Below are 26,465 nucleotides of genomic sequence, written 5' to 3'. Positions count from 1 at the left end.
CTTATTTATTTTTTACAAAAGCTTTATTTGAAATCTTGCATGACTCTATGACTGGATTTAATGCCTACACATTCAACAGATAGCCACAGTTAAAGTGCTATATTGTTCCTCATTAGTTAAGTGGACAGAAGAGTCAAGCATGAAAATCTGGGAAACCGAAGGCAAAGGTACAGTAGAAGCAGTAACAGCGATCAGAAAAACAGCTTTTACAAAGCACAGGTCCAAAGTCACATGTTCAGGCACTGAGTACCACTGTAATCTCATCCAACACGTAAACAAAAACACTCAACTTCACGTTTAAAGCATCGTAAAACAGCAGGATTCATGACAATTCAACATGTGTCTATGTTCCATGAACATGGTGCATGAGCTCTGGCCTGCTGAAATATTCATGACGCAACACTAGAAAGAAGCACCATTTACAAAGCTTAAGACTCCTGTACACATGGGCGGAAAAGCATCTGTGTGTAAGATGATGTTCTGAAAGTGTAATGTGACACGAGTGTGGGGAGGGCAGTGCGATCCGATGTGATGAGGTAGGCAGCCGTCAAGCGGCCGAACAAAAAGCACATCAGGTGTTGGTGAGGACTCTGGTACGTCATTCCCCCATGCCTTCTCAACCAAACTACCATCAGAAACTAAATACAGCTTGCTAGAGGCACAAAGCCACTGATCCTCCCTCTCTTTGAACCATCCTTCGGCTTTCAAGGGCTTGAAACCTGATCTCTAATGGGACAGTCATCAGTCTTGAAGCATCGTGATCCATTAACTCTGGGTTGTGTGATGGATGTAATGGAGAAAATCTCCCGTCGGACAGCTGCGGCCCGTCCTGATGTTGCTTTATCACATGCAGTAAACTTCATCTGGCAGAACTTCGCAGTGAAAACATATCTTTTACTCAGGTGCGCCACTAATGGGACAAATCCAGAGGACAGCTCTGTCAGAACACATGCATTGAGTTTCTGACTCCCCTGCTGCTGCCAAAAACAGATCTGTCTGTTAGCAGCTACAGGACAGGGACTCTCCCGTTCCTCTCGTGTCGGTCTCTGGGTTACGCACTTGTCCCGTCCTCCTCCGCCAGGCGGTTCACACTGGATGCGTGCGTGATGTTGGCGGCCGGCGCGTCGCTCAGGTCTCGGGCGCTGCCGTGTCTGGACTGGCTGTCGAGGCAGTGAAGGCTGCTGTGATGGGACAGCTGCTCGTTGAGTCGCGGCGTGCTCCCGTATGCTGGGCGTTCCTCCATGGCTCTGTGGCTGGAGGGGGTGAACCTGGGTTCAAAGGGAAAACCCAAAGCTTATTTGAGTTCAGGCTTCTTTAAACCTATGTCTACGTGTCTAAACAAGCACAGCTATATGACAATCTCTGAGGAAGCTCAACAGACACGCATTAGAACAGAGGTTACAAAGTTGGGGTCAGTGGCACAGAAAATGTTTTATATATATATATATATATGCATTTCATATGTATATAATTAATTATGACATGCATAATAATACAAACACATGTATACACTTATTATATAATTAAGAAAAATGCAATATTTACAAAGTACTTTAATAAACAGCACATTTTTGTTTTACTTAAGTGGAAATATATTTTTTTCTGAATTTAATAATATAATAAAATTAAATATACACATACACCAAGACATATCTATTAAAGTTAAATATTACATTTCATATAATTATACAATAATTGATTTTAAATATCTAATTAAATATTTTAAATATCTTCATAAATGTAATCAATATGTTACAAAAACTACAGTATATAGCAAAACTCAGCTACTTGATTTTATTTATACATCTCTACACATACATATATATATTATATATATAAGAACTGGATGAAAATATCATGGTTTAGATTTTGTGATGATGCAAGCAATTAAGTAGCTCAGTTACTTCATGTTTTTGGATAAAACTGGACATGCATACATATTTTACAACTATTTGAAAATCTGGAATATGAGGGTGCAAAAAAATCTAAATACTGAGAAAATCATCTTTAAAGTCATCCAAATTAAGTTCTTAGCAATGCATATTATTAATCAAAAAATAAGTTTTAATATATTTACAGTAGAACATTTACAAAATAGCTTCATGGAACATGATCTTTACTTAATATCCTGATGATTTTTGGCATAAAAGAAAAATCAGTAGTTTGACCCATACAATGTAAATTCTGCTATTGTTAAAGTTATACCCCAGTGACTTCAGACTGGTTTTGTGCTCCAGGGTCACATATAGTGTACATGTCTGTATGTGAGTATGCTGTATGCATAGGCATTAGTAAATCATATTTGGATGTCTGTGGCATTAAAGCGTTAGTCGAGCTGCTGCTGAACAGACCTGTCGTCTCTGGAGCGATGCAGGCTGCCGTGATAGCTGCTCATCTTGCTGTGGACGCTGCTGGCTTTGCTTCGCACGTCGTCCAGCATGGCCAGGTGTGTGGAGGAGGCGTGGGTGGACGTGCCCTGAGTGGACGTCCCGCGGGATTTACGGATGATGGGAGTGTTGGGGTCTCGCAGCAGAGACTGAGCAAAGTCTGGCTCCTGCAGAACCTGCCGGCTCTCGTTCACCGCGCCGCTGCTGCATAACAGACAAACACATGAATGCATTTATCAGCATCTTCATGCCAACAACATGGTCAGTCAGTTCAAATACAGGTCAATAAACAAACATTTCTAATCAGATTAAAAGATTCAAATTAAACACAAGTGGAATAATCAATGACATTTACAAATGTATATACATTAAATATTTAATATTTTATAAAATATGTAATCTTTTATCAATATATCATGTTATTATAGCACCTAAATTAAGAATGTACATCAAATAAATATATTAATATTATATTTCATAGATAATCGTATATTACAGAATTTTTGAATTATATATGTGTGTGTGTGTGACTAATAAATAAATAGTCATTTATTTTAATTTAACATTTGCTATGATAAATTCTAAAAGATTTTTATTCTCATAGTAAAATAATGGAACATTAGGTCATGAAAATTATCTTAAAACTGGAAATTTAATGGTAAAAATGTACAAAAAAACCTTTGTGTGTGTACGTGTGTGTGTGTGTGTGTTATAATTACATTAAAATAATAGAAGTAATATACAGAATTTGAGAATTCAGTGCATACAATCATAGCACTTGATGGTGTCTAGTTTTTTTCTCCTGTGAAGTGAAGTGAAGCAGAATGAGGAAGGTACTGTAACTCACTCTTTGCGCCTGCGGCCGTGGAAGAAGCTGGCCCACTCGAAGCAGGTCTTCTTACTGCCCACCCAGAACACCGACGGGATCCCAACCACCAGCACCATCAGGTACTTCATGAGGAAAAGGACGAGGTCAGGCCTGCTGGTCTGCTCCACCTACACACAGAGATGATGATCATCATCAGATCGCTTCCCTCAGGCTCACACACACACACACACATACACTCCGCACACTCTGGTACTGCAGCGTTTATTACAACTATTCTGACAGCTTTTACACTGATATTTTAGTATCATTGATACTATTAGTATTTCAGTTCATATTTAACTCACACTTAACACACCTGATGCTGCACTTATGCATACATCACACACACACACACACACACACACACACAGGAAGAAAACGTGCTATCTCTGCAGGCTGTCAGATCAACAGATGGCATGGGATCTTTCTGGTACACATTAACATACACCGAAACATATTCACCGAAAAATACTAATGTATGCTGCCTTCAAGACATGTCAGGATTATCATATTTACAAGGATAAAACCGAGGAGCAGAAATAAGAGGAAAACTCTACGTTTACTTGGAGCGTGGAGAGTCATAGCAGGAAACGTGAGGCATCTATAATTCAAAGCAAATCAGTCTTAATTAAGCTGAATGTACAATTCAGTTTTCATGCACTGTTTACTGCTCATTAATAGTCATAAAACCTGCAAGAAAATATGAATAGAAGTTAACTTGTTTATGGCAAGCCTGCATTTGGAAGATACTTTTATTCAAAATGACATCGCTTTCAAGGTATACAAAAAATACAATATTTGTAATGAATAAATATATAAGAAAGGAATATTACATTGTTTATAAGCTGCAATTTGCAATCTGTTAAATTGTGTAAAGTTTAAAGTCTATTAAGTGTATCTGTGTGTGTATATATATATGTGTGTATAAAAAAACATATATACACATACATACATATATATATATATAAACATATGTTTTTTTTAAACATTAATTTTTATAATCATGATTTTAAATTGTTAGAAATAAAAAATACAGTAAACTTTATTAAATATTACAGCAAAGGTGAAAAACGTAAAATGCGGCAACTTAGCAGAAACTAGAAAATTATCCAGATAATATTTCACACATTTATCTTAACTCTTTTTTTTTTTTAAATAATGGCTGTCTATATAGGGGCTGAAAAATATATGAGCTTTCTGGGGTGAAATGCTGGGTTTGGACCAAACAAATTGACCATGAAAATAATTATTAATGAATAATTATCCCTTCTCAACTTAAAAACTGGAAAGCAGCTTTGCTTCAGCTTAATTCCACACTTTTGAATGACTAAATATTTTAATAAAGCTACACATTCCCTTCCTTAACATAAACCAGGATGTCTCCAGATCATCAGATACTGGGGAGTCAATGACGGACATCCTCCATCCTTCAAGTGCTTCACTTTCACAGAACGGCCGTGTGATCTGACCTCACAGACTCTCATGCAGAGCCAATCAAAGGTAATGACAGGCCTGAGCACCTTTAATCACAGCAGGAGGTCAGGGGTCTGTCCTTCAGCTGGATCTCCCCTCCGCTACAATACAGGCAGCACAGCGTGATTTAACAAGCCCAGTGAAGAAAGACACCGAGAGGAAATAAACACATGCATTGTATCTGAAAAGATACACCTGAAACACCGCTGGACAACAGGAAATATATTACATACAGAAAACACTGCTAATATAAAAATCCCACCAATATAAAAACAAGACAACTTTATATATTTCTATAAAATATTAGGAATAAATGAGTGTTGTCTCATTATATTGCCATTACATATATAATAAATATTACAAAAATGATAAACTTAAATATTTTAAAATGCATGTTATTAACATATTCTGACATTTTAATTCATTTAATTATATTTATTTTAATTATATTTATTTCATTAATTAATTAATTTTTTAAAAATATGGTGACATACATTTATGCACAGACAGACAGACTAAATAGAAACATAGATTGATCAACAGATTATTTACATATTACTAAATTTAAAAGGCTTATTAATTTAATACCTCTTTAAATATGAACATGAAATCCTCAAGTTCATTAAAAAAAAAAAAAAAACTTCCAAGACATAAATAAAAAATAAACATAAATACTAAAAATGGCATCCTTTTTTTTTGACAATAAAAATAAACTATTTTAAAATATTATAAAAAAGGTTCGATGTATATGAATAGAAAATACATTTATAATAGCACATGATTTAATAATAAACTATAATGCACAATATGCAATGTTTCTCAATCACACCCATATACTGCATGAATATGGTTTTTTTTCTAGGTCCTAACAACTCATATAGTGTTCTGTTGCTATAGTGCCAACTGGCTTCTGTCAGACAGTAAGGCCCAGTTAAATGTAGGCATTCATCTTACGAGAGAGCATGCGATGGTGCAGACGGAGAAGATCGCTGGAGGGGAGGGGAGAGAATTACTGCATCACGTGACGCTTCGGCTCGGATTCGTTTATGATTGTGTGCAGGGAGAGGCCGAGCGGCTACGGTTACACTGTAATAAAAATGCCTCATGCATCACTGCGCCAGATCGTATCTCACCGTTCATTCACTGCACAACACAAAAGAACCTTTAACATGGATATCTGCAGCAAACGCGGGGCTTTACTACAATCATCTTCATTCAGTCAGCTACAGCAAAGCAGCTGTACAGTAAATCAATCACACACTTCTACTGCCTCACCATCTGATGTCTCCATCTTCATAAAGAGAATTAGAAACACTGGTGCAACACTTGGAGGAGGCTAACAGCTGAAACCAGGGGAGGAAAAGTGGGAGGTACGATACTAAACCACATCTGCCTCTCTAGCTGCCAGAAACATTAATATGAGTGCTTAAAGACTCATCTTTCCAGTAGAAATTATATTATGAACACAGAACATTGATGCCACAACTTTGAATATAAAAATACATGCAATGTGTTATATTACATATATAATGTCTACAACCCTATATAACATACGCAACCCTTCTTCTTTCTCTTCTCTTAAAATTATTGACAATATCAATAAGCCAATCATTATTTTCATGTTAAGGCTGATATGAATGATAAATATCCAATATGTATATTATTTTTAATACTAATTAATATTTTATACAAAAATCTTCCTTATTATTAAAAAACAATAATTATAAATATTACAATATTATAAAATGTAGGCATATACAGTATAGAAAAAGGATTTTCATTCTGAGATTTACTTAAAATTTTTATAGTTTTATTATTTAAGGTTTTAAATATTAGCTTAAGAATATATTGGTTGACTGTAAAAATACAGGGAATGACATATTTATTCATAAATTCAATCAATTAATCAATCAATCACTGGGTATTGCTATTAGGATTCTTTTCATTCTTTATTTATGCAATTGTAAGTTTTGTGGCATAAATAATTTCAAAAGTTAAAAATATATATATATATATATATATATATATGAAGGCAAATAAGTATGTACAATAAAATATCCATTACAAATTTTGTGGTAATTTATTTGTATTCTTTTTTTAAAGAAATGAATCATTTTATTCATGCATTAAGCTGATCAACAGTGGAAGTGAATATATAATATTGTTTAAAAAATATCTATTTCAGACAAATACTGAAAATTCTGTTTTGTCATAATACATAATATTTTGAAATATATTAAAATAGGAAATAATTATTTTAAATAGTAACAATAATTAACAATATTATTGTTTTTACTGAATGTTTGAGCAAATAAATACAAAATTATTAACAATTTATTTATATCAGTCTAATATTATTATTTATCCAAATAAATGATGTAAATAGTTTCGGATGCGACCTGCACTTTTAAAAGTAGTTTGAACTGAAATGTGTGTTGGAAGTGTAAAGATCCACACAGATTTTCTTTTTTTTTTTTTTTTGATCTTGTTAAATCATTTCCCCTTCCTCAAATCGAGCCGATCCACAGACAAAGCCCCTCCCGCAGTAGTTTGATTGACAGTAGCGTTTCAGCACAGACTGGACTGGTCTTACCTTACCTTGCTAGTTAGTAAGTTTTGCCATAAATGTGGCTCAAGTTTACCGTCTCTCAGAGAGCAACACGGAAGAGAGAGGCGGGTAAGCAGAGCTCATTTGTATTTAAAGCAGCATGCAAGAAAACAGTTTGCTGTAGACGAAGCCTTTTTTGACAAGGTAAAAACGAGAATGAGAAATTTTAACCAAACTATGTTACAGACTTTTTATTAAGTCCCAAAAGAATCATAGCCATTTGTGGAAAATGGGTATTAAATGACCCCGTTAACAAAACTTGCAGAAGTAGAAATTAAATCTAAAATATGTTTGTGTGTTGATTTACCTTGAAGGGGCAGGGTATGTGGTAGTCTCTGCAGCGCTCCTGCACCCATGTGGTCTCCCAAACGGAGCGGTACGTCTGTTCATACAGGTAACAGCCCACTACGGTCAGCAGCGGCACCAGATACAGCACCGAGAACACACCGATCCGGATCATGAACTTCACCAGCTTGTCCTGATTCTCCTTCTCCAGGGGAATCTCCATTCGGACTCTGTTGAGCGCTACGATCCCGGCCAGCAGCAGGGACACTCCTACCAGGACGTCCAGACAGAGCGGCGCCAGCACGAACCAGCGGAGAGTGTGAACGTCGTACAGGCCCACGAAACACACACCGCTGATGTTATCACCCTCGATTTTATTCAAAGCCAGCAGGGCTATGGTTAGCATGCCAGGTATCCCCCAAGCGCTGGCGTGGAAGAGCAATGCCTTCTTCTCAATGGCTTCGCTGCCCCATTTGGGAACAGCAGCCAAGAACCAGGTGATGGTAAGAATGACCCACCAAACGCTTCCCGCCATGGTAAAGAAGTACAGCACCATAAAAAGCAGCGTGCAGGCCTTGTTATGCGAGCCTTGAGTCACTGTGGACGTTTTGAAGTGGCTGGGATTGGCTGCGTTACACGCTACGCGATCTTCCAGCAGAAAGCCCAAGAAAAACACCAGTGACACCATCATGTAGCAGACGGCGTAGAAGATGATGGGCCGCTCTGGGTAGCGGAAGCGTGTGACGTCGATGAGGAAGGTGAGGAAGGTGAAGAGCGTAGCCGAGAGGCAGACGATGGAGACGACGCCAATGAAGTAGCGGGCGAAGGTGAGCTCCTCGCGCCGGAAGTACATGTTGGGACAGGGAGGGGAGCAGTCGCGCACACCGAGAAACATGTAGCCGAGCTCGGGATCCACTTTGAGCTCGCGGGGGCACCAGAAGCCATAGTCACGCTGAACAGACATGGACGACTGGTCAGTGGGATCCTCGTTCACGAGCAGATCTACAGCACGAGGGTAAGACTCGTCACAGTCTGGGAACCTGCAGTCAAGAGACAAAGACATGCATTTTACATACAATATTAATTATATATATATATATATATATATATATATATACAGTTGCAAATAACAATAAATGAATAACCAGTGCTAGCAACAGTAACTAAAGGGGTGGGGCCAAGCTAATTATTTGACACCAGCTCTTTCTTGATTACTAACTAGCATGTAAAGAGATTGCTAGTAAGTCCATCAGGTGCATATTATACAAAATCACTAGAAATGTTGCACAGAATTTATTGCTGCAAGTTTTGTTTCACTAAACTCTACTAAAAGGTTGATTCTGGAGTAATAAAACATGCTTTCTTTTCTGACAGCTACTGCTTTGAAAGTATGTTTCCATATAACCACTGAATGTTTGACTGCTAACATTAATCTAACATATGCTGCAGATTTATTTCAACCTGGTTTGAATTGTGAACACATTCTTCTCTGGTTTTCACTGGAGATTAAAGGTTTCCCTCAACATCTGCATCTGCTTAAACCGACATTTCAGTCAGAAAACTTTTTCTATCAACCGTGTCCAAGAATAAACATGTTCAAACATTACAGCACTATTTACCTTCAGAAATGCTGAGCAATTATGTGGCAATCACATCTTGACACAATGGCCAATGTACACTTTGTACCTTCTCTCAAAAACCACCTTAAATTTCCCAAACTGTTGAATGAGTACCTGCTGCACTCCGTCTCCTCCGGCCAGGTGACTCCAAACATGTCCATGAGCTTCTGGCAGTCTCTCTTGGCGTGCGTGCACAGGCTCCGGCACGGCAGAGACACCCGTCCATACTCCATACACACGGGGGCATACAGGGCACACAGGAACGGCCGGAGGTCTGGAGAGCACTGCAGGTTCACCATGGGGTGGAAGGGCTGTTTGGGGAGGGAGAGCAGAGAGTTAGTTCGTGCCAAGCACCCAGAGAGTTTATGACAGATCTCGTAAAAACACACAGCTTGGCTCTGGCAGCAGTCTGGGAGAAAAATGAACTCCACTGGACCTGCATGGCAAGAGTTTAGATTGCCCAGAAGGAAGAGATGCAAGAAAACTTCTCCGGTAGAAGTCAACAAAACATTGAAACTGACAACTTAAAAATGTTATCCAATGTGAGCTGTTCTTTGAACAAAGATGTCTGCCCGTGGAATCAAAGTACAACTCACTCTGCTTTTGAAACTACTTTTCAGATGATGTCATCGAGGCTTTATATTTTCAACATATTATCATCGTAATATTTTCAGGTTAGAATACACCTAAAATTGGTCTCAAATGCCCAAATCAATCTCTTTAGAAGTCTTTAGAAATACTTTAAAAGTACTTTCATCAGGCCAGATGCTGTAAAAAATATTGTGCATTCTTAATATGCTTAATTTACAGTAATCTGGTAGGGGAAAAAAATATATATTTAAAGTGCGTTTAGTCATTACATCTTAAGAAAATAAAAAAGATCCTAAGAAAATGTGAAAACTTTTTAATTTAACAGTTACACTTTCTAACAAACCTATTTAATTTATGAAAAATTTTATTTTCTCAATTCTTAGTTATTTTCTTAATATAATTTCTTAAGATAAATAAGACTTTCTTAAAAATATATACATGAGAACACACAATTTTTATTTTATTTTATTAATTTTACTTGTGAACATTCTTACAAACTTCCTGAAACAATCTGGGGATTAAAGACATTTATTTTTATTAATCTTAAAACATTTCTTGATTTATTTCTTTAGAAGATTTTCATAAGTCCAGCGCCTGATAATAACAAAATCTATCATTTTCTATTATTTAAAAATGTTCAACATTTTCACGAATGTCTTCGAGTTTTAAGAAATTTCTTAACTTCTCCCTTGAGAAGAGTTTCGTGCCTCCCAGAATCTCAAGGTGCAAGAAGACAGGCAGGAAGTTGTCTGGGTACAGTAACCTGATGCCCCTTCAGCAGGATTACAGGCCAGTTTGGCAGCTCCAAGGACGCTTTTGTGCCCTAAAGGGGCCCAGTGCATGCTGGGAGAGAGAGCAGCTGCAGAGCCGGGCATTTAAATTCAAATCTTTGAAGGAACAGACAATAAGCCTCCACCTGGGGTTAGCCAATACATATGCACTTCCTGCTGAGGTCTGGCCCTTTGTGACCGCCGTGTTTTTTGGAAAGAACGGGGAGATTGACACACCGCAGCATTGCCGGATTGCTCCAGTGAACTTAATCCCCACATAGGACAATATTTACAGATCATTTGCATGAGTTACGGTTTTCCCACCAAGACACAGACACCAGCATACTGCTGAGAAAACCAGCGAGGAGCTCCAGAACGTCTTAAAAAAGTTCCAAAATAACTTTCTCAAATTTGGTATGATGCAAATGAGCCGTGAATAAAAGCTTTATCAATATTTGAGGAAGGTTATAAAATATTTACCCTGCCTCTGGAGCGAGTGAATTAAAGCAACATCAAAAGAAACACGAGCAGCTACTATCGGCCTCCTGCATGGAAACCCCATGCACTTCAGTAATTGAGCTGTACGAACAGAATTTAAATGGCTCTTGACATGTTTTGCCCCCTGTAGATGCCAGACTGGTCATTTTATTGATTTTGAGCGTCCTCCCCATCACTCCCTGCTCTACTGGTACATTCAGGAGGAGATAACAGTGTAGTCTTATGGGAATCGAGCTCGGGTACAACAGAGGAACTGAATTACACCAGCCGTCTTTATTATTTATGCGGATCTGATACGATAGTGCAGTCATATCGTGACAGGATGCCTTGTGGCGGCACATGTACAACATGCTGAAGGAAACACAACACACAACATACAATACACAAACACACGGCTAGCTCTGCAAATATATCTATTTGTAAGCATTGATGTTGTTGGCTTTCTTTCTACAGTGAAAGACATGAAGACTTTTTTAACGTTAGTGTGTAATGTTTAAACATGTCAAAACTCACCTGTTTTTGATAAATCACCCTTTGAAGGTAGCAACTAATTCTGTACAGCATGTGAATGACAGGGGTGTAACTACAAACGGCAGCTCAGATCGTCTCTCAGTAGAATCTGTGGATCTGTCGAGCAGATAGAGACGCCACTAGAACGCCATGAATCTTCTCCCTGTCAGAGCATGAAATGCCCTTTTGCATGCTTACTCTGAATGCAGAATGGAGATCACAGCCTTTTATTTAGTGAGCATGAATTAAAGGTTCTAAAAAACGAACACTGACAAAAAAAGGAGCGCTGCCAAATTTAGACAGACAATCCTGAGAGTTGATGCCTTGTGAAGAGGAAAAGAGCGCTGAACATCCAACAAGCCACAGACATTTGGGAAACGATGAACTACTTTAACATGAAGAAAGCTGGATTAAAATGACACATAGATCTATAAAGAGGCTGTATATACTGTGTGGAGGCAGAAATGTGTCAAGCATTGAAGTTTCTTCTATGTCGTTTATTCCGCAGTGCTTAAAAAAAATCTGATTTGATGTAGAAACAATAGCCTACTTTCCAAAGTCTCTCACAGACTGTTCCAGAGCTGACAGCTTCATTCATTACAATGAAGACACAATTCAACAATAGCTTTGCCAAGCAATGATCTGTCAGAATAATATGGTGCATGTCCAAAAAAAAAAAAAAAATACAAAAACCAAGTTAATGATTAATGATAACATGTTAAAGTATTACCTAATTTATTACCAAAGATTAATTCATATATAAAATGTTTCTGGGTTACATTTATACCTAAAATAGTGGTGCTTATGCACAATAAAGCTTCATTTTTTAAACAGATAACTACATTAATTAACATTAGCTAACAATGATCAATATTTCTAAAGTATTTAATAATCTTTGGTAATTTAATCTAATATTTTTTTTTACTATATATATATATATATATATAGTATATATATAGGCCTTGCCTTGCCTTATTAGCATTCAAATAAACACTGTAGAATTACTGTAGAAATAGTATTACTGTATTATTGTATATTAAATTTTTTCACATAATATACTAAAAATACACTAATAATAAACAATTATTTAAAAATGTTAATTTCATTTTCAAAACACTAAACTAACTTGAACAACTGCATTTCGATTATCATTAACAAATGCTTTAAAGTTAACAAATTAGACCTTATTAAAGTGTTCCCAAAATAACCATTTAATGAAATATACACTTACTGTAATACAAATCAACTGTAAGATTTTTTTTAACTGATTTTTCTTCACTGAAGCGTGTTCAACCTCACATACTCATATGCTTTTAACAGGCACAATCACTCTCAATATTTCAGCACGCAGCCATATGTGCGTTAACACGCGTGTGTTGTAAACAGTCACATAGCGTGCGTCTTCAAGCATGTGCACTTAAAATCGATGACCGCAAACTTCCCAGAGGGGAGAGCGTTTGGATAGCTCTCTATCCATCTCTTTCCCGGAGGGTGTAAACCCCGCTGACCCTATTCTCAGAGACGATTCCTCCTCTAACAGCCTCTCATAGGTCTCCATCACCACACCAGTGCTGCGTTCACATCACTGACTTCACATCTACAGCTCAGCTTCTGCACGAACAGCCTAAAAAACTGCGCTCATCAGAGTAAATGCCTGGCCCTGTGTGACACTGTTTTGAAAAATGCAACTTATGCTGCATAAGTGTTCGTTTGTTTATTTATTTATATAGCAGCTTGCAGTCTACACAGTAGAATCCTTAAATGCCAGGAAGTACAAATATGATCTAAAACATTTAAAGTTAAGGAAGATCTAACATCCAGTGGCAAATTATTCCACAGTCTTGGACCAGAGACAGAGAGAGCACAATCACCCTTCAATCTGAGACATGCACGAGTGAGTGTTAGAAGAAATTGATAATGTTAGTATTACACTTGGACTGTGGGGCTTAATATGCTCAGCTAGGTATTCTGGTGCCATTCCATGAAGAGCTTTAAAATCATATATCAAAAGCTTATACTGTGTCCTAAATTGTACTGGTAACCATCCTAAAAAGACAAGAAGGGAGTAACATGATCTCTTGGCATTCATTAACCACCTTGCAGCAGCATTTAGTGCTAACTGCAAGCGAGTGACATGTTTATGACAACATTAAGAGCACTACAGTAGTCTAGACGTGACAAAATATAAGCACGGACAACTTTTTCCAGGTCCCTTGCTGGAAGACGAGTGCAGTATTTACTTTTTCTACAGCTTTCACATTGCACCTTTCACACTGTGAATTAGTATAACCAGCAAAAAATAAAGCAAGACTAATGCATATAAGAGTTGCGTTTTCTGTGAACGGATCTTTCTGTTCGCCTGTCAGTGAGACGTGAAGGTGTAATTAATCAAGACCACTCACACGTTCCCAAAAGAGAGATTCATACATATTATTTAGCCTAATCTCCATGTCTAAGACGGTAATGGTAATTAAAACATTGCGGGGTTGATGTGAAAGCCGCGTCGTCGAGCCAGCGAGCCCAGACTGTGTAGGAGGAGCAGCCCGAGGAAACGGGTGAGTTTCTGGCAGCGGTGCAAAAGAGCACATTTGTCTCTCACAGTCGCCAAGCCACTCCTCTAACACTTCAATGGATGGATTAAGTTTCGGCCTGTTTTTCTTTTGTCAGACTCATGATTCATTTAAAGAATCGATGAATAGAGGTTACCTTTGAAAGCCTCAAGCTTTCAGAGTAATGCTGCATGCTTTTACGGCTTCCTGGGCTACTTCTTGGTGAGAAAAATAACACATTAAGACGTCTACAAACTGTATTTCAGTGTGGATTAGGTAGAAAAGGAAGCACAGATATCTGGACAAGACCTGGCACCATTTTGGGTTTTGCAGAAAAAAGCAAAAATGTCCTCTGGCAGCACCATGGTACAAGGTTGGCAAAAGATTGCCAATACCATGGCATTTCATCTGTACTGTATGGTACTTTTTCAAAGAATACCATGTGCTACCATGATGCATGTCCAAAAACATGTTTTATTTTAAGATACATGTTCAAAACCATGTAAAGCCAGGGTGCTTTAATATAGAGTAGTACTAAACAATGGCCATTTTCATTTACCACAATGCATTTACATGATACTTAAAAGGAATTGAAAAATTACTTTGGTATTACATGGTTTATTTCCAAAAATCAAGATATTACCATTGCACTTTGACATCCCATGTAACTGAATGATCACCACAATCATATACCATGGCATATATCCAAAACACCAAGGTAGTGCCAAGGTAATTTAATAATTCGGCTCAGAACTGAATAATAATATTCATACATTTAAATCATACTGCATGGTACTAATTCAAAGAAAACCACGACAGTACAATGATACATGCCCAAAAAGAAAACTTTGTATTATCATGCTAAATAGAACCCGACCGATATAGTTTTTTTGGGGGGCCGATGCCGATATTAGGGAGTAAAAAAGATCACTACCAATATATCAGCCAATATTCTTTATGTATAGGATATATTATAGTACAGTATGGTCAAAAGTTTGGTCATACTTCCCATTTGTGTTTCCAAACTTTTGAATGGTACTATATTGAATACAATAAACAGAATATATAGCCTACATAAAAACACACTGTTTGCAATGATAACTCAAAAGTGGTGATCAAACACTTATAATCATGGCCTAAAACTAACTTTTTGACACACCTGCCAATGGCTGGTGATGTGATAATAATAATTAGCATATTTATAAATTTAAATAATATTGCGTGGTCCTTAAAGAATATCACGGCATTATCATGTCACAGACCCAAAACTTGGTATTAGCACACTTTTACCACACAATATAATCTAAAACGTCATGGTAACACCATGCTATTTTTATACACACGTATCACTGAATGAATACCATGTTTATATTTACATGATACCTCATTTACAAGGAACTCAAATTAAATTCCATATGTATCAAAATAATAACGTAATGCCAGGGTGCTATGATATAGAGAGGTACTGAATGATTACCATATTCTTTTACCATGGTATATTTACATCTTACTTTAAGGAATACCCTGGTATTACGTGGCATGCTATATGTCATAACAAAATATGATTACGCTCATAGTTTGACATATATCATGGTGCTGCTGTCGATTACCACATGCACATACCACAGTAAATGTCTAAAATATCATGGAAATGCCAAACTTAATACTTAACCAAAGAACTGAATGATTTAAATCAAACAGCATGACACTAATTCAAAGAATAAATGACATTACCATGTTATCTGGCCCAAAACATGGTATTATAAAGATACAGGTCTAAAACACCAGGGTACTTCGATAGTACTGCTGAATGACTACTGTAAAAAACATGGTAGTACTATAGTATGTGTCCACAAAAGCAGTCTCATAATGGATGTCTGCAGGGTAATGCAGGTGTCTGGACTGGACTCTTGCCTGACAGTGTTTTCTGGCGGATTTGGACATAGTGAAAGAGTGAAATCAGATCCGAACAGGAAAACCCCCACACCCGTCCTCCGCTCACAGAGCAGGTGGAATCGCCAAGCAAACAGACCTTGTGCTAGTGGAAAATCCAGTTTACCAACTCTGCAGAGAGAAAACCTTCTCTCAAGATTAGAAAGTCAAAGGGTTTGAGTCTTTCTAATGCAAGAATTGCTCACCCTTTCACTACTGTGATGTGATGTGTGTGTGTGTGTGTGTGTGTGTGTGTGTGTGTCATCCTGATCAGTTCTGAATGACTGCGTTTCTGCTCGACATGCTTCCCAAAACTGTCATTATTTAAAGGTCAAATGACAGATTTTGCAGTCATTTACTCATATATTCAACTGAGGTCAGATGTTTACATACACCTTGCAGAATCTGCAAAATGTTGATTATTTTACCAAAATAAGTAGCATCATACAAAATGCATTTCATGTGGATTTAGTACTGTCTTGAACCATTTATTTTAGAAGTCAACTAAATAAGATTTGCAGAGTTTGTTAAGCTACTGTAGATTTAAAGGCTTAGTTGTCTTTGCGTAGATAATAAGCTCAAGTTTCTCATTCAGTGGAAGTCTGATGGATTTCCATCAGATATTTTGCACAATTATTATCCAATCACAAACCCAGATTATAAGTGATTATAATGGTGATGCTTGTCTTAGCAAACTCCATTAATAAAAGCAGGTCAATGGTGAAGGTGATTGGAAGTCACGGAGAACCCATTCAAACACATTTCCATCTCTTTCTGTCTACAAGTCTCAAGTTAACACGCTCTGACAAACTGCTGTGCACTAGATAGTCTGAACTGCCAGAGTAGTAGAAGAGTCCTTACGTAACAGATTCTTCCCTCCGGCCCAGAACACTGTCAGATACTATCAGGACGTTTCCCATCAGCAGTGACCCACCATCAGTCTGTCTGCAGCTCCACATCCCCGCTGAAGAGCTGAAGATCCAGTGTTTCTGGCAAACCATATAAAATACCACAGTAACACCTTTGCAAAACTTGCCAGAATGCTCAGGTAGAAACCTGCTCAGACTTCTTCAGAAAATGTCAAAATTAACTTTTAAATAATGCACAATTTCCTCAAAAAGGTTACATAACCCTTTTGGCTTAACTTCAATTTTAAATGACTTTATAGTAAAAATAAATAAATAAATAACACCACCACAATATATTACCTATACGAACTGTAACAATATTAACATTTACTAATTTACAGAACATTTTTACTAAACTAAAATATCATTTTAATAGACTAAAATATTGCTGTGATTAATTTATTTCTTTTAAAGATCTCTTATGTTCAGCAAGGCTTGCACAAAAATACATTAAAAACAGTAACATTATGAAATATTATTACAATTTATAATAACTTTTCTCTATCTTATTATCTGAAAACTAATTTATTTCTTTGACAAAAAGCTGAATTTTCAGCATCATTACTCCAGAAGAAAAAGAAACATTTCCTATTATTACCAATGTTTTTTGTTTTTTTCAGAATTCTTTGATGAATATAAATCTCAATAGAAGAGTATCTATTTGAAATAGGCTTTGATTTTTTGTAATAACTGTATGTCTTTACAGACATTTTGCTGAATAAAAAAAATCTTATCGACCTTCCTAACAGATATTTATTTATTAAGGAGAGAATGCTATACTTATGCATTCAAAATGCTGTAAAACATTCCAGTGTTTTTGCGTTCACAGATGTAAAGAGACACTGATTGAGTGCTTATAAATGAGGACACAAAACGAGAAGTGAATCGTCCATGTGAGTGACACGGAAACATGCTGGCTGCTCTGAACGGCTGAATAAATTGTGGCGTGCAGGGGCACACAGAGAATAAAACACATCCTGTCTCTCCTAGAACAACAACAAAGATAAACTCCTTCTGCAGTCACCAATTGGCTCTGGGCGGCCCTTCACTTTCACACAGGCGTGAAAGACTCAAGGGCCTTGAATGGGGAAAATTGGCCAAACGGGGAGTGATTTCCTTCATCTGAGCTCTGGAAGAATAACAGGAGAAAGAAAGGACAGCCCGCTCCCACACTCCTTCTGTCCTGTCATTCATCCAGCCCTGAATCAAGACCACTTCTCGTCCTGGCCCCATCTTTCACTCGTCTCAGCACTCTTTCCTGACATTTTTAATAGTCGCACCATGGTAACGCCGATGCAGGAACAGGCCCATCTGAAGTGGAGGGCTTTTGACAACTCTTCATCCTCAGGGGTCAGAGGTCAGCCCGAGGGACCGCCTCCTGGGAACACTAAAGCTTGTCCTTTTGAGGCCGTACAATTACGGTTTGTTACTATGGTGAAGCCTCTACCCAGTTAAGGAAGATGGAGAGAATTGAAGAGAGTGAAAGAGAGATTTGAGTCCATCTCAAAAAGAGCAGTTCTGTAGAAACTACAGGGGGTCTTACAGACAAACAACACACCATTACAATTATTTCAATCTGAATGCACACAAAGACGTACAGAATTAGGGGCCGTTCACACAGGACGTGTTCTTGTGTTCAAACACAGCTAGACTGCAACTGAATGCAGACGAGCTGAACTATTTTGACTTAAAAAGCCAAAGAAACCTACCTGTCAGGGAGTTCTTTGTATATTCTATGCATTATCTTTCATCAGGATACATGCCAGCATAAAAGTAGCACTTGTTTTCTATCTCAGATTCACAAGTTCTTCTGCTTTCTTGAGGAAAATCTTCCAGAATAGGACATTTGCATACTACTTGTGCTATTTCTGCAGTATAGATGTTGTGTGGCAAGTTTCCTTTATGCCTGGATTACACAAGCGGCATTCTATATTTGCCAAAATGTGCATTCAACTGTATCCTGCAATGCAATGCAATTCTGAATTACGGTACACAAGCAAAGTGCAGAGGTCATGTGACAATGTAGCATAAAACAATCTGAATATTACATTTTATAGTATTTTGTCTTGTATTCCAGCACAAATATAATTAATAATTAAATAACTTTATTAAGTGACCTTTCACCTTAAAAAAAATATATTATTAAATGTTACAAATAAAACGTTAAGTAATAAAAGTCTCTCTTTTTTATCATTCTTTGATCAAAACATGAAAAGTGCTGAAAAGTACTGAGGTCATGTGACTATTTGGACATTATAATTTTTTGATCTTGTTTTCCAGCACAAATATTTAAACACTCTGAAAACAAGAGACATTTACTTAAAAGACATAAGTCAAGTCTTGTTTTCTGTAAACAATGATCATAATTAAGTTTAAATCTAAAACAAAACAACAATCTGCCATTGGGGTCAGAAAACTAAACTTCTTTTTAAGGGAAAACAGGTTTATTTTTTCTTACCCCACTAGCTGATTTTTTTTGTCTTGTTGTAAGCATACAAACATTTTTGCAGACTTTTCATAAACATTCTTCACACTTAAGTATGACTTAATCACCATTGTCTCTCAAGTGAATGCATCTTGACTGTTGTAGAATGTAATGGTTGTGTATACTGGAAAACAACAAAAATATTATAAGATTTTTTTTTTCTTTAAACAAAAATAGTATACAGAGTATAATGTGCATTATGCAGTATTCTGGTATTCCGGTGGCTTTTTCTAATAGCATACTACCATAAAAGTATTTATTATTATTATGCAAATTATCTGTATGCAGCGCACATAGTATTTTTAGGCATTTTACAGCATGATGTGCTGCATGCATTAATCAGTATGCTAGTGTTTCATTCTGAACAGCCTCAGTCTTTCATTTTAGCCAACGACTGATGACCTCACACACAGGTCTGTCATTATCACACAGACTCCGCCCACTTACAGCATCACTGCTCGCATCACAATGCAGGCGTTTAGACCCCAAAACCAGTTTCCCTGGAGATCTTTAATCAGCGCAGGGTGGGAAGCTTGAGTGCTTTTGGTTCCATGAAGGAAAGCCACAGTCACATCATATTCTGGTTCATTTATAATTACTCAGTGAAAACCTAAACGACTGAACTTAGGGTTAACAGATCAAATGAATTCACAAGCTTCTTAACCTTTTCAGAAACTGGCTACATCCCATGAAATCTGTCTAGAACATGAACGAGCCATATTTCACAGAGTATGATTCAAAATATTGTTATTGTTATGTTGTCTAAAATAACTAATGCATTGTGATTTTTATTTTCTTTCATGAATGAAAAGCACATTTTTACCAATTCATCTGTATTGCAATGTGGAAAAAATAATGACATTTTAAAATGTTATGGTATGTATATATTATGGAAGTATTTGTTATAGTGAATTTAATGCATTTTTAATCTCACAATATAAACTGTCTGCACACTTGAATCCTTAAAGCAAATTAAATCACAAAGCTTGCTGTCAAACGACATGCATTTTTAGTCACAATGAATGCATTGAATCAGCATGGTTTTCATTACTGTATTAACAAGGTTTTATTTTACAGTAATGAAAATTCTGAATCAGAAATGAAATGTCTGTGCTTATCACAATGGAAATAATGTCACAAAAAAAAAAAAAAGCAAAACGAAAAAATGATTTATTAGATATTTATCAAACTTCTGTAAGTTCAAACTGAATCTTAGCTGTTACTGTGAGTGAATAGTATATCTTTCTCCTTGGATTGGATTCACAAGCACTGAATCCAGCTCAACATAAGCACATAATACATGGCTAACCTATATTTATGGTTTTTATCAGGGTCAAAATCAGAACTAATCGCCTGCCTCATTCACACTGGAGTAAACTTTAATCAACATACGCACAAGATTTCCATATAATCACATCCCATCTGAGCTCATGAAGAGGAAAAGAAACATAAAGCCCTTGTGAAACAGTCACACACTAGTGATGCCCGATCTACGAACAAATCATTAGTTCAAACCGATTTGATTAATTCTGAAACACAGCATTTGTCAAATCAATAGACTGCATGAGATCAATCTGTATAGAAATCTCGAAAAAAAAATATATATAATAAAAATAATATTATTAAAGTTTTTGTGACCAATACTGATGTAGGTGTACGTCAATATACAAAGAAAAAAAAAAGATAAATTATTATATATATATATATATATATTGTAATTTATAGTAAGTCTCTATTTTAACTCATAGGAGCAACTGGAGTTTTTTATTTTTATTCTTACATTCTTAATACAATTATTACAATGTAATTGTAATTTATATTTGTATTTAAAATATTTAAATACACATTTTATAATATGTCTATATTTTACATAAATGTTTTTCCCCCTTTTTTCAGTCAAAAGAAACAATATGCAATGTTTCTAAAGTTCAACTTACTGTTTTATGTGATTATTTTTTATTAATATAATATATAATTTATTTATATATTTAGAGTGATAAAAAATTTTTATCTACAAACAATTTAAACCATTTTTGGGAAAAATAACAAATATCAATAAAAATATGGGGAACATTATTTAAATGTTATTTTCAAAATATTTAATTTTTTGTAATACTCAAATGTACAAATAAAGAGAAGAAAACATAATGGGAATAATACTGATGTTGTTTGATGGCATAACTCTTGGAATAAAGTTGGAATAATAACAATAACATTATGTACACAAAAAAATCTATAAATATATTAATTTCTTTCACTTTTATGTCAAAAGAATATTTAATATTAATATTATTACAAATATTGGGAACAATACGGATGTTACTAAAGGTGTAATTCTGCAAGTAATTAAGTTAAAATAATTTCAGTAATGCTGGAACAATTAAACATTGACACTAAATACATACATATAGTTAAAAACACTTTATTGCTTCTATTTTAAGTCATAAAACAGAGCAGTGTATCAGATAACTGATTTAACCCTAGCTCATCACAGAGGCAGCATGGGAAGGGGGAAGTGATGTTTTTACGGTCTCTGCTCTGGTTCACCAGCAGGGCATCTCGGGGTGATGTAATACATACCCACAGGGGATACTGTACACCCCTGACAGATGAGCCACCATGAGCCTCAGGGCCGACCGGGTCACATGACCGACTGACACCGGCTGCTCTGTTGTGATGTCACAACACAGATGGTGTTTAATTGACTGAAACAATGAGAGAAAGCGCATTACTCCACGCCTCAAATCAATCCAGCCATTACAGCTCTCAGCAGATTATGAGCTCGTTAGAGGCGGGAAAAAACTGAAGATGGCACCATTAGTTCCTCTAACACATGAATAAAGCGGGATTCAACAGACGAGCCACTCCTGAGATGCCACGGATGCTTTTGACAAGAGTTATACTAGAGCTGTTCGACATTCCCTCTGGATATTTCTACAACAGACAAATAATGTTTATGATTGAGGATAATAAGTGACACATCTGATATCAATATAATCAATATCTAAATAAAACTAAGTCTAATTATTTAGCAGGAGGAAAAGTTTCAGTATACATACATTATATTAGGGCTGCACAATTAATCCAATTTCTAATCGCGATTACAATTATGGATGCCACAATTACATAATCGTTCAAAGCAGCAATTAATCGTTCAAAGTCCCCTTATGTTATTCTGCACACTTAAGATGCTTTTTCTCTTTCTTCATTTTATCGTAAGGGTTTTTCCCATTATTTACATTTTAGTTTTAGTACAACATTATAATACCATTCATATATATATATATATATATATGTTATAATTTAAAGAAATCAATCCGATCTAGAGTTGACATTTGAGGTTTTTTAAAGTACAAAGTTTTTCAGTTAGTGTTTTCAGCTTCTTTATTTTCATCTGAAAATACGGCTTGCAGTTGCATCAAACAATGTTATAAATATCATTCAATGTTAATTGTAATAATCGTAATTAATAATTGCAATTACAATTTCAAGGGAATAATCTATTATTATGATTCTTGTCATAATCGTACAGCTCTACATTATATAATATTATTTAGATTTTATCATAATATATTTTTCACTATATATATATATATATATATATATATATATATATATATATATATATATATATATATATATATATATATATATATATGTGTGTGTGTGTGTGTGACACACCAACACACACTCACACATACACAGTATAAATACACAGACACAGTATATATAGGGAGATAGTAGATCTACTATCCTTGATGACAGACACATCAGCATCTGAGTTAGTTTTCTTGATGAATAACAGATCTATTACACACACACAAAAAACCTCAGGGCAAAAATGATCTCACTGCATTTCATATGGATATGATTCATCAAAATGGCCGTGGCAGACATTAAAACTCTGAGAAACTCCTGAGCAAGCATGTCCTGCATTACACAAAGGAGAAGGAAAATTAAAACTGTAGTATGTTTTTAGCATTATTTGCCACCATAACCATTCAAAACAAGAATTTTGGTAGGTTATATATAAAAATCTATTTTGTAATACAAAACTAAACATAAAATAAATATAAAATATACATTATAATATATAAATATATATATATATATATAAGTATATATATATATATATATATATATATATATATATATATATATATATATATATATATATATATATATATATATATATATATATATATATATATATATTATAAGACAAGATCACATCACAAGAAAAGCACCTTAACAGCATGTTACTACTAACATGCACAACCCCCTAAAAATAGCACCTACAATCCTTCAGCTCTCACATAAAAAAAAAGATATATAATAAAGGTTATTTCCCTTGTCAAGAGCCACCGTCAGTCTGAATTATTCAAGCTCATCAAAGCACTAACCACGAACCACAAGCTTCCACGACAAACAGCTCCATGGCAACCTAGATTTCCTGCCACCTTCTCTAAATCCCAGCTGTATAAGACAGAAGGAAAAGCATGGTTACCTCCATCGCCAGAGCGGCCGTCTGCTGGTCGTAGTGGTTGAGGAGGTTGGGCATGAAGGTGGTGTTGTAGGGAAGATCCTGGCACATTCGCAGGCCGATCGACTCGCAGGTGAACATGCTGTGACTGCCCACCGAATCCATGTGGATGCCCAGGCTGCCGGCGAACTGGGACAGAACCAGCAGAGCACAGAAGAGCCACATCCTTCGCAAAGCTAAATCCACAATGTGCCCCATGCTTGAACGGCAGAACACGGCGGGACAGGACTGAGAGGACAAACGTGAGCACAAGGGTTTATTCTCTACGCAGAAACCACAGCGTGTAAGGTATACCGCTACGAGCGACCGCTTCCATCTCCTTCCTGTCCGGTCCTCATGGATACCTGATGTTGACCGGCGTCTCGGGTCAGTGCACGCTTTGATCAGACCCTTCGACAGTCTAATGCATCCTCTCACATTCATACAAGACTACAGAATCTGTCTTTGATCAGGGTGGTCCTCAATAGATCGGCTTTAGGATGTGGCTACGACTGATACTGGATACCTGTAACGACACATATTAAAAGACAAGTCTAAAACAAGGGGATTTGTAAAATACAGACACCACCGGACTCATCCGAAGCAAGCCTGCAATAAACAAATTAGCTATTTTAACTGGTTTACTTCATTAGTTTTGTGTCTGGCAAAGCCTAGCTTGTAAACAGTTCCTGTAGCAGGAAAGACCATTTAAACAGCTGCTATAACAGCCGTAAACCAAAACCAACAATCCATTATCTAGATAACCTCACAAAAACCTGTCGTGTCATATTTTAGCTCTAAAATCAACAAAAAAAAAAAAAAAAACGATATTTTATTTTGAACAGAAAAAAATCGAGCCTATTTAAGAACCCTTAAAATTGCATTTATTGTGAAAATTGCATTAGTGCAAAAAAAAAAAAAATGCATTAGTGCATATAGCATGTAAGGCATTAAACAATAATAAATATATATAAAAAACAAATGTATACATTATGGTACTATTTTTAATTTAATTTACTTAATGCTTAATTTAATTTAAAAAAATAACATTGCATTTATTTCTGTATAATTGTAATGAGAACAAGATTTTATTTTGCTAAATTATTGGAAATTCTGTGGAGAAATCTGGTTCATTGTCATTAAAATAATGTTTAAAAAGTGTAATGTAAAAATATCTTACTGTAAATACTTCATTTTTATTATGCATTAAATAACTTAATCTTTTTTTAAGACTGAGCTGAAATATGAACTTCCTTCACAAATTAATAACCAACACTGGATTCATATGCATCAAATCAAATGATATATTTAATGCATTTCCGATTTAAATGCGCAAATGAATCCAATGTTGATTAATACACACAAACACACACACACACACACACACACATCCAATGAGATAAACTATTAAGTAGTAATCGTAATATGGACAGTGAGTAAATAATGATACATTTTCTCACATATCACTTCACACGCCCTTCTCAATCCCGATTGTGTTAAATCTGAATTAACAGAAGCCAGTGTAAACATATCCCATCCCCCTTACAACACGTTTGTGTGAGTCTACAACACACAACCTGCTCCAACCAGCCAGGAAACACAGTAACCAGATATTTAAAAATCCGAATAAAGTCTTCAGGAATGGTCTTATACGAAAACACAGTAATAGACATGATTATATATTTATTATCATTATAGGGTGTAGCACACCTTACATTGCATTACACATATAAAATATTCCGAATATTCGGATATTTCATGCAGGACTGCAGTGTCAGCAATGTTACACATATTATGGGGCTCCACATGTCTGAACATTATTCAATTCCAGACATGGACAGCAGACCATATGTATGGTTTTACGAAATAAAGGATAAAAACACATTTATATGGGTTAAAACTCGCGGACGGTGCGTGTAATATTATGCATGTAAAACTTTACCTTTCCGTGGCAGAGCTCCTCTGGTTTTGTCCATATGACACAATACAGCGTGCCTCGGTGTAGATTTACGCATCAGGTTCGATTTCTGCACCTACACTCATGTAACACACTGAAGTGCGCGCTGTAGCTTTCCTAAGACAGTTACACCTCAACACACTCGCTTATTTGCATTGAGACGCTGAGGGATGCAAAAATCGTAAACTACCAGAAACGAGCACATGAAGAGCGTCACGGACGGCTGGTGGCTTTGCATATTCACAGCAAAACTCCCGATTCGCCCCACCTTCCAATAGCGAGACATACACCTATTTTCCTCCAGGGGGCGCTTGGTGGCTCCAAAACACAATCCGCCATTGAATCCCTTTCACATCCAACGTGTTGTTAGAGAAGTGTATCCTTTAAAACCTGCAATTGTTTAAATGCGTTTATTTAACAGATTAGTATCTGTCATACAAATGTGAAAAACCTATCACAACTCTTACTATAAAATTAATTTCAACACTATTTTAAGGTAATCG

General features: G+C 36.1%; 1 protein-coding gene across 1 annotated transcript; it reads right to left on the bottom strand.

Moving 5' to 3' along the window:
- Position 1: 1 nt before the first annotated feature.
- On the bottom strand, positions 2 to 26,374 carry fzd3b (frizzled class receptor 3b). Its single transcript, XM_052580171.1, has 7 exons — positions 25,948 to 26,374; positions 23,991 to 24,531; positions 9,355 to 9,551; positions 7,644 to 8,661; positions 3,235 to 3,383; positions 2,352 to 2,591; positions 2 to 1,268 (listed from the first exon to the last, which is right to left on the bottom strand). Exons 2-7 carry the CDS (start codon positions 24,447 to 24,449, stop codon positions 1,052 to 1,054), a joined length of 2,280 nt encoding a protein of 759 aa, XP_052436131.1. The 5' UTR covers positions 24,450 to 24,531; positions 25,948 to 26,374; the 3' UTR covers positions 2 to 1,051.
- Between the last annotated feature and the right edge of the window lie 91 nt (positions 26,375 to 26,465).

Source organism: Carassius gibelio, chromosome B17 (assembly GCF_023724105.1).
Source record: "Carassius gibelio isolate Cgi1373 ecotype wild population from Czech Republic chromosome B17, carGib1.2-hapl.c, whole genome shotgun sequence".
NCBI lineage: Eukaryota > Metazoa > Chordata > Actinopteri > Cypriniformes > Cyprinidae > Carassius > Carassius gibelio.
The sequence above is the reverse complement of the archived record's forward strand: the minus strand, read 5'-3'. Positions and strand labels throughout refer to the sequence as shown.

What these genes read in the sequence shown, in the direction of transcription:
- fzd3b (XM_052580171.1), bottom strand. Translation starts at nt 24,449, where the DNA reads ATGAATGTGAGAGGATGCATTAGACTGTCGAAGGGTCTGATCAAAGCG. An exon ending in GAGGAGACGGAGTGCAGCAG is followed by an intron (nt 8,662 to 9,354) that starts GTACTCATTCAA and finishes TCTTGACTGCAG; the next exon opens with GTTCCCAGACTGTGACGAGT. An exon ending in CACGGCCGCAGGCGCAAAGA is followed by an intron (nt 2,592 to 3,234) that starts GTGAGTTACAGT and finishes TCTGTTATGCAG; the next exon opens with CAGCGGCGCGGTGAACGAGA.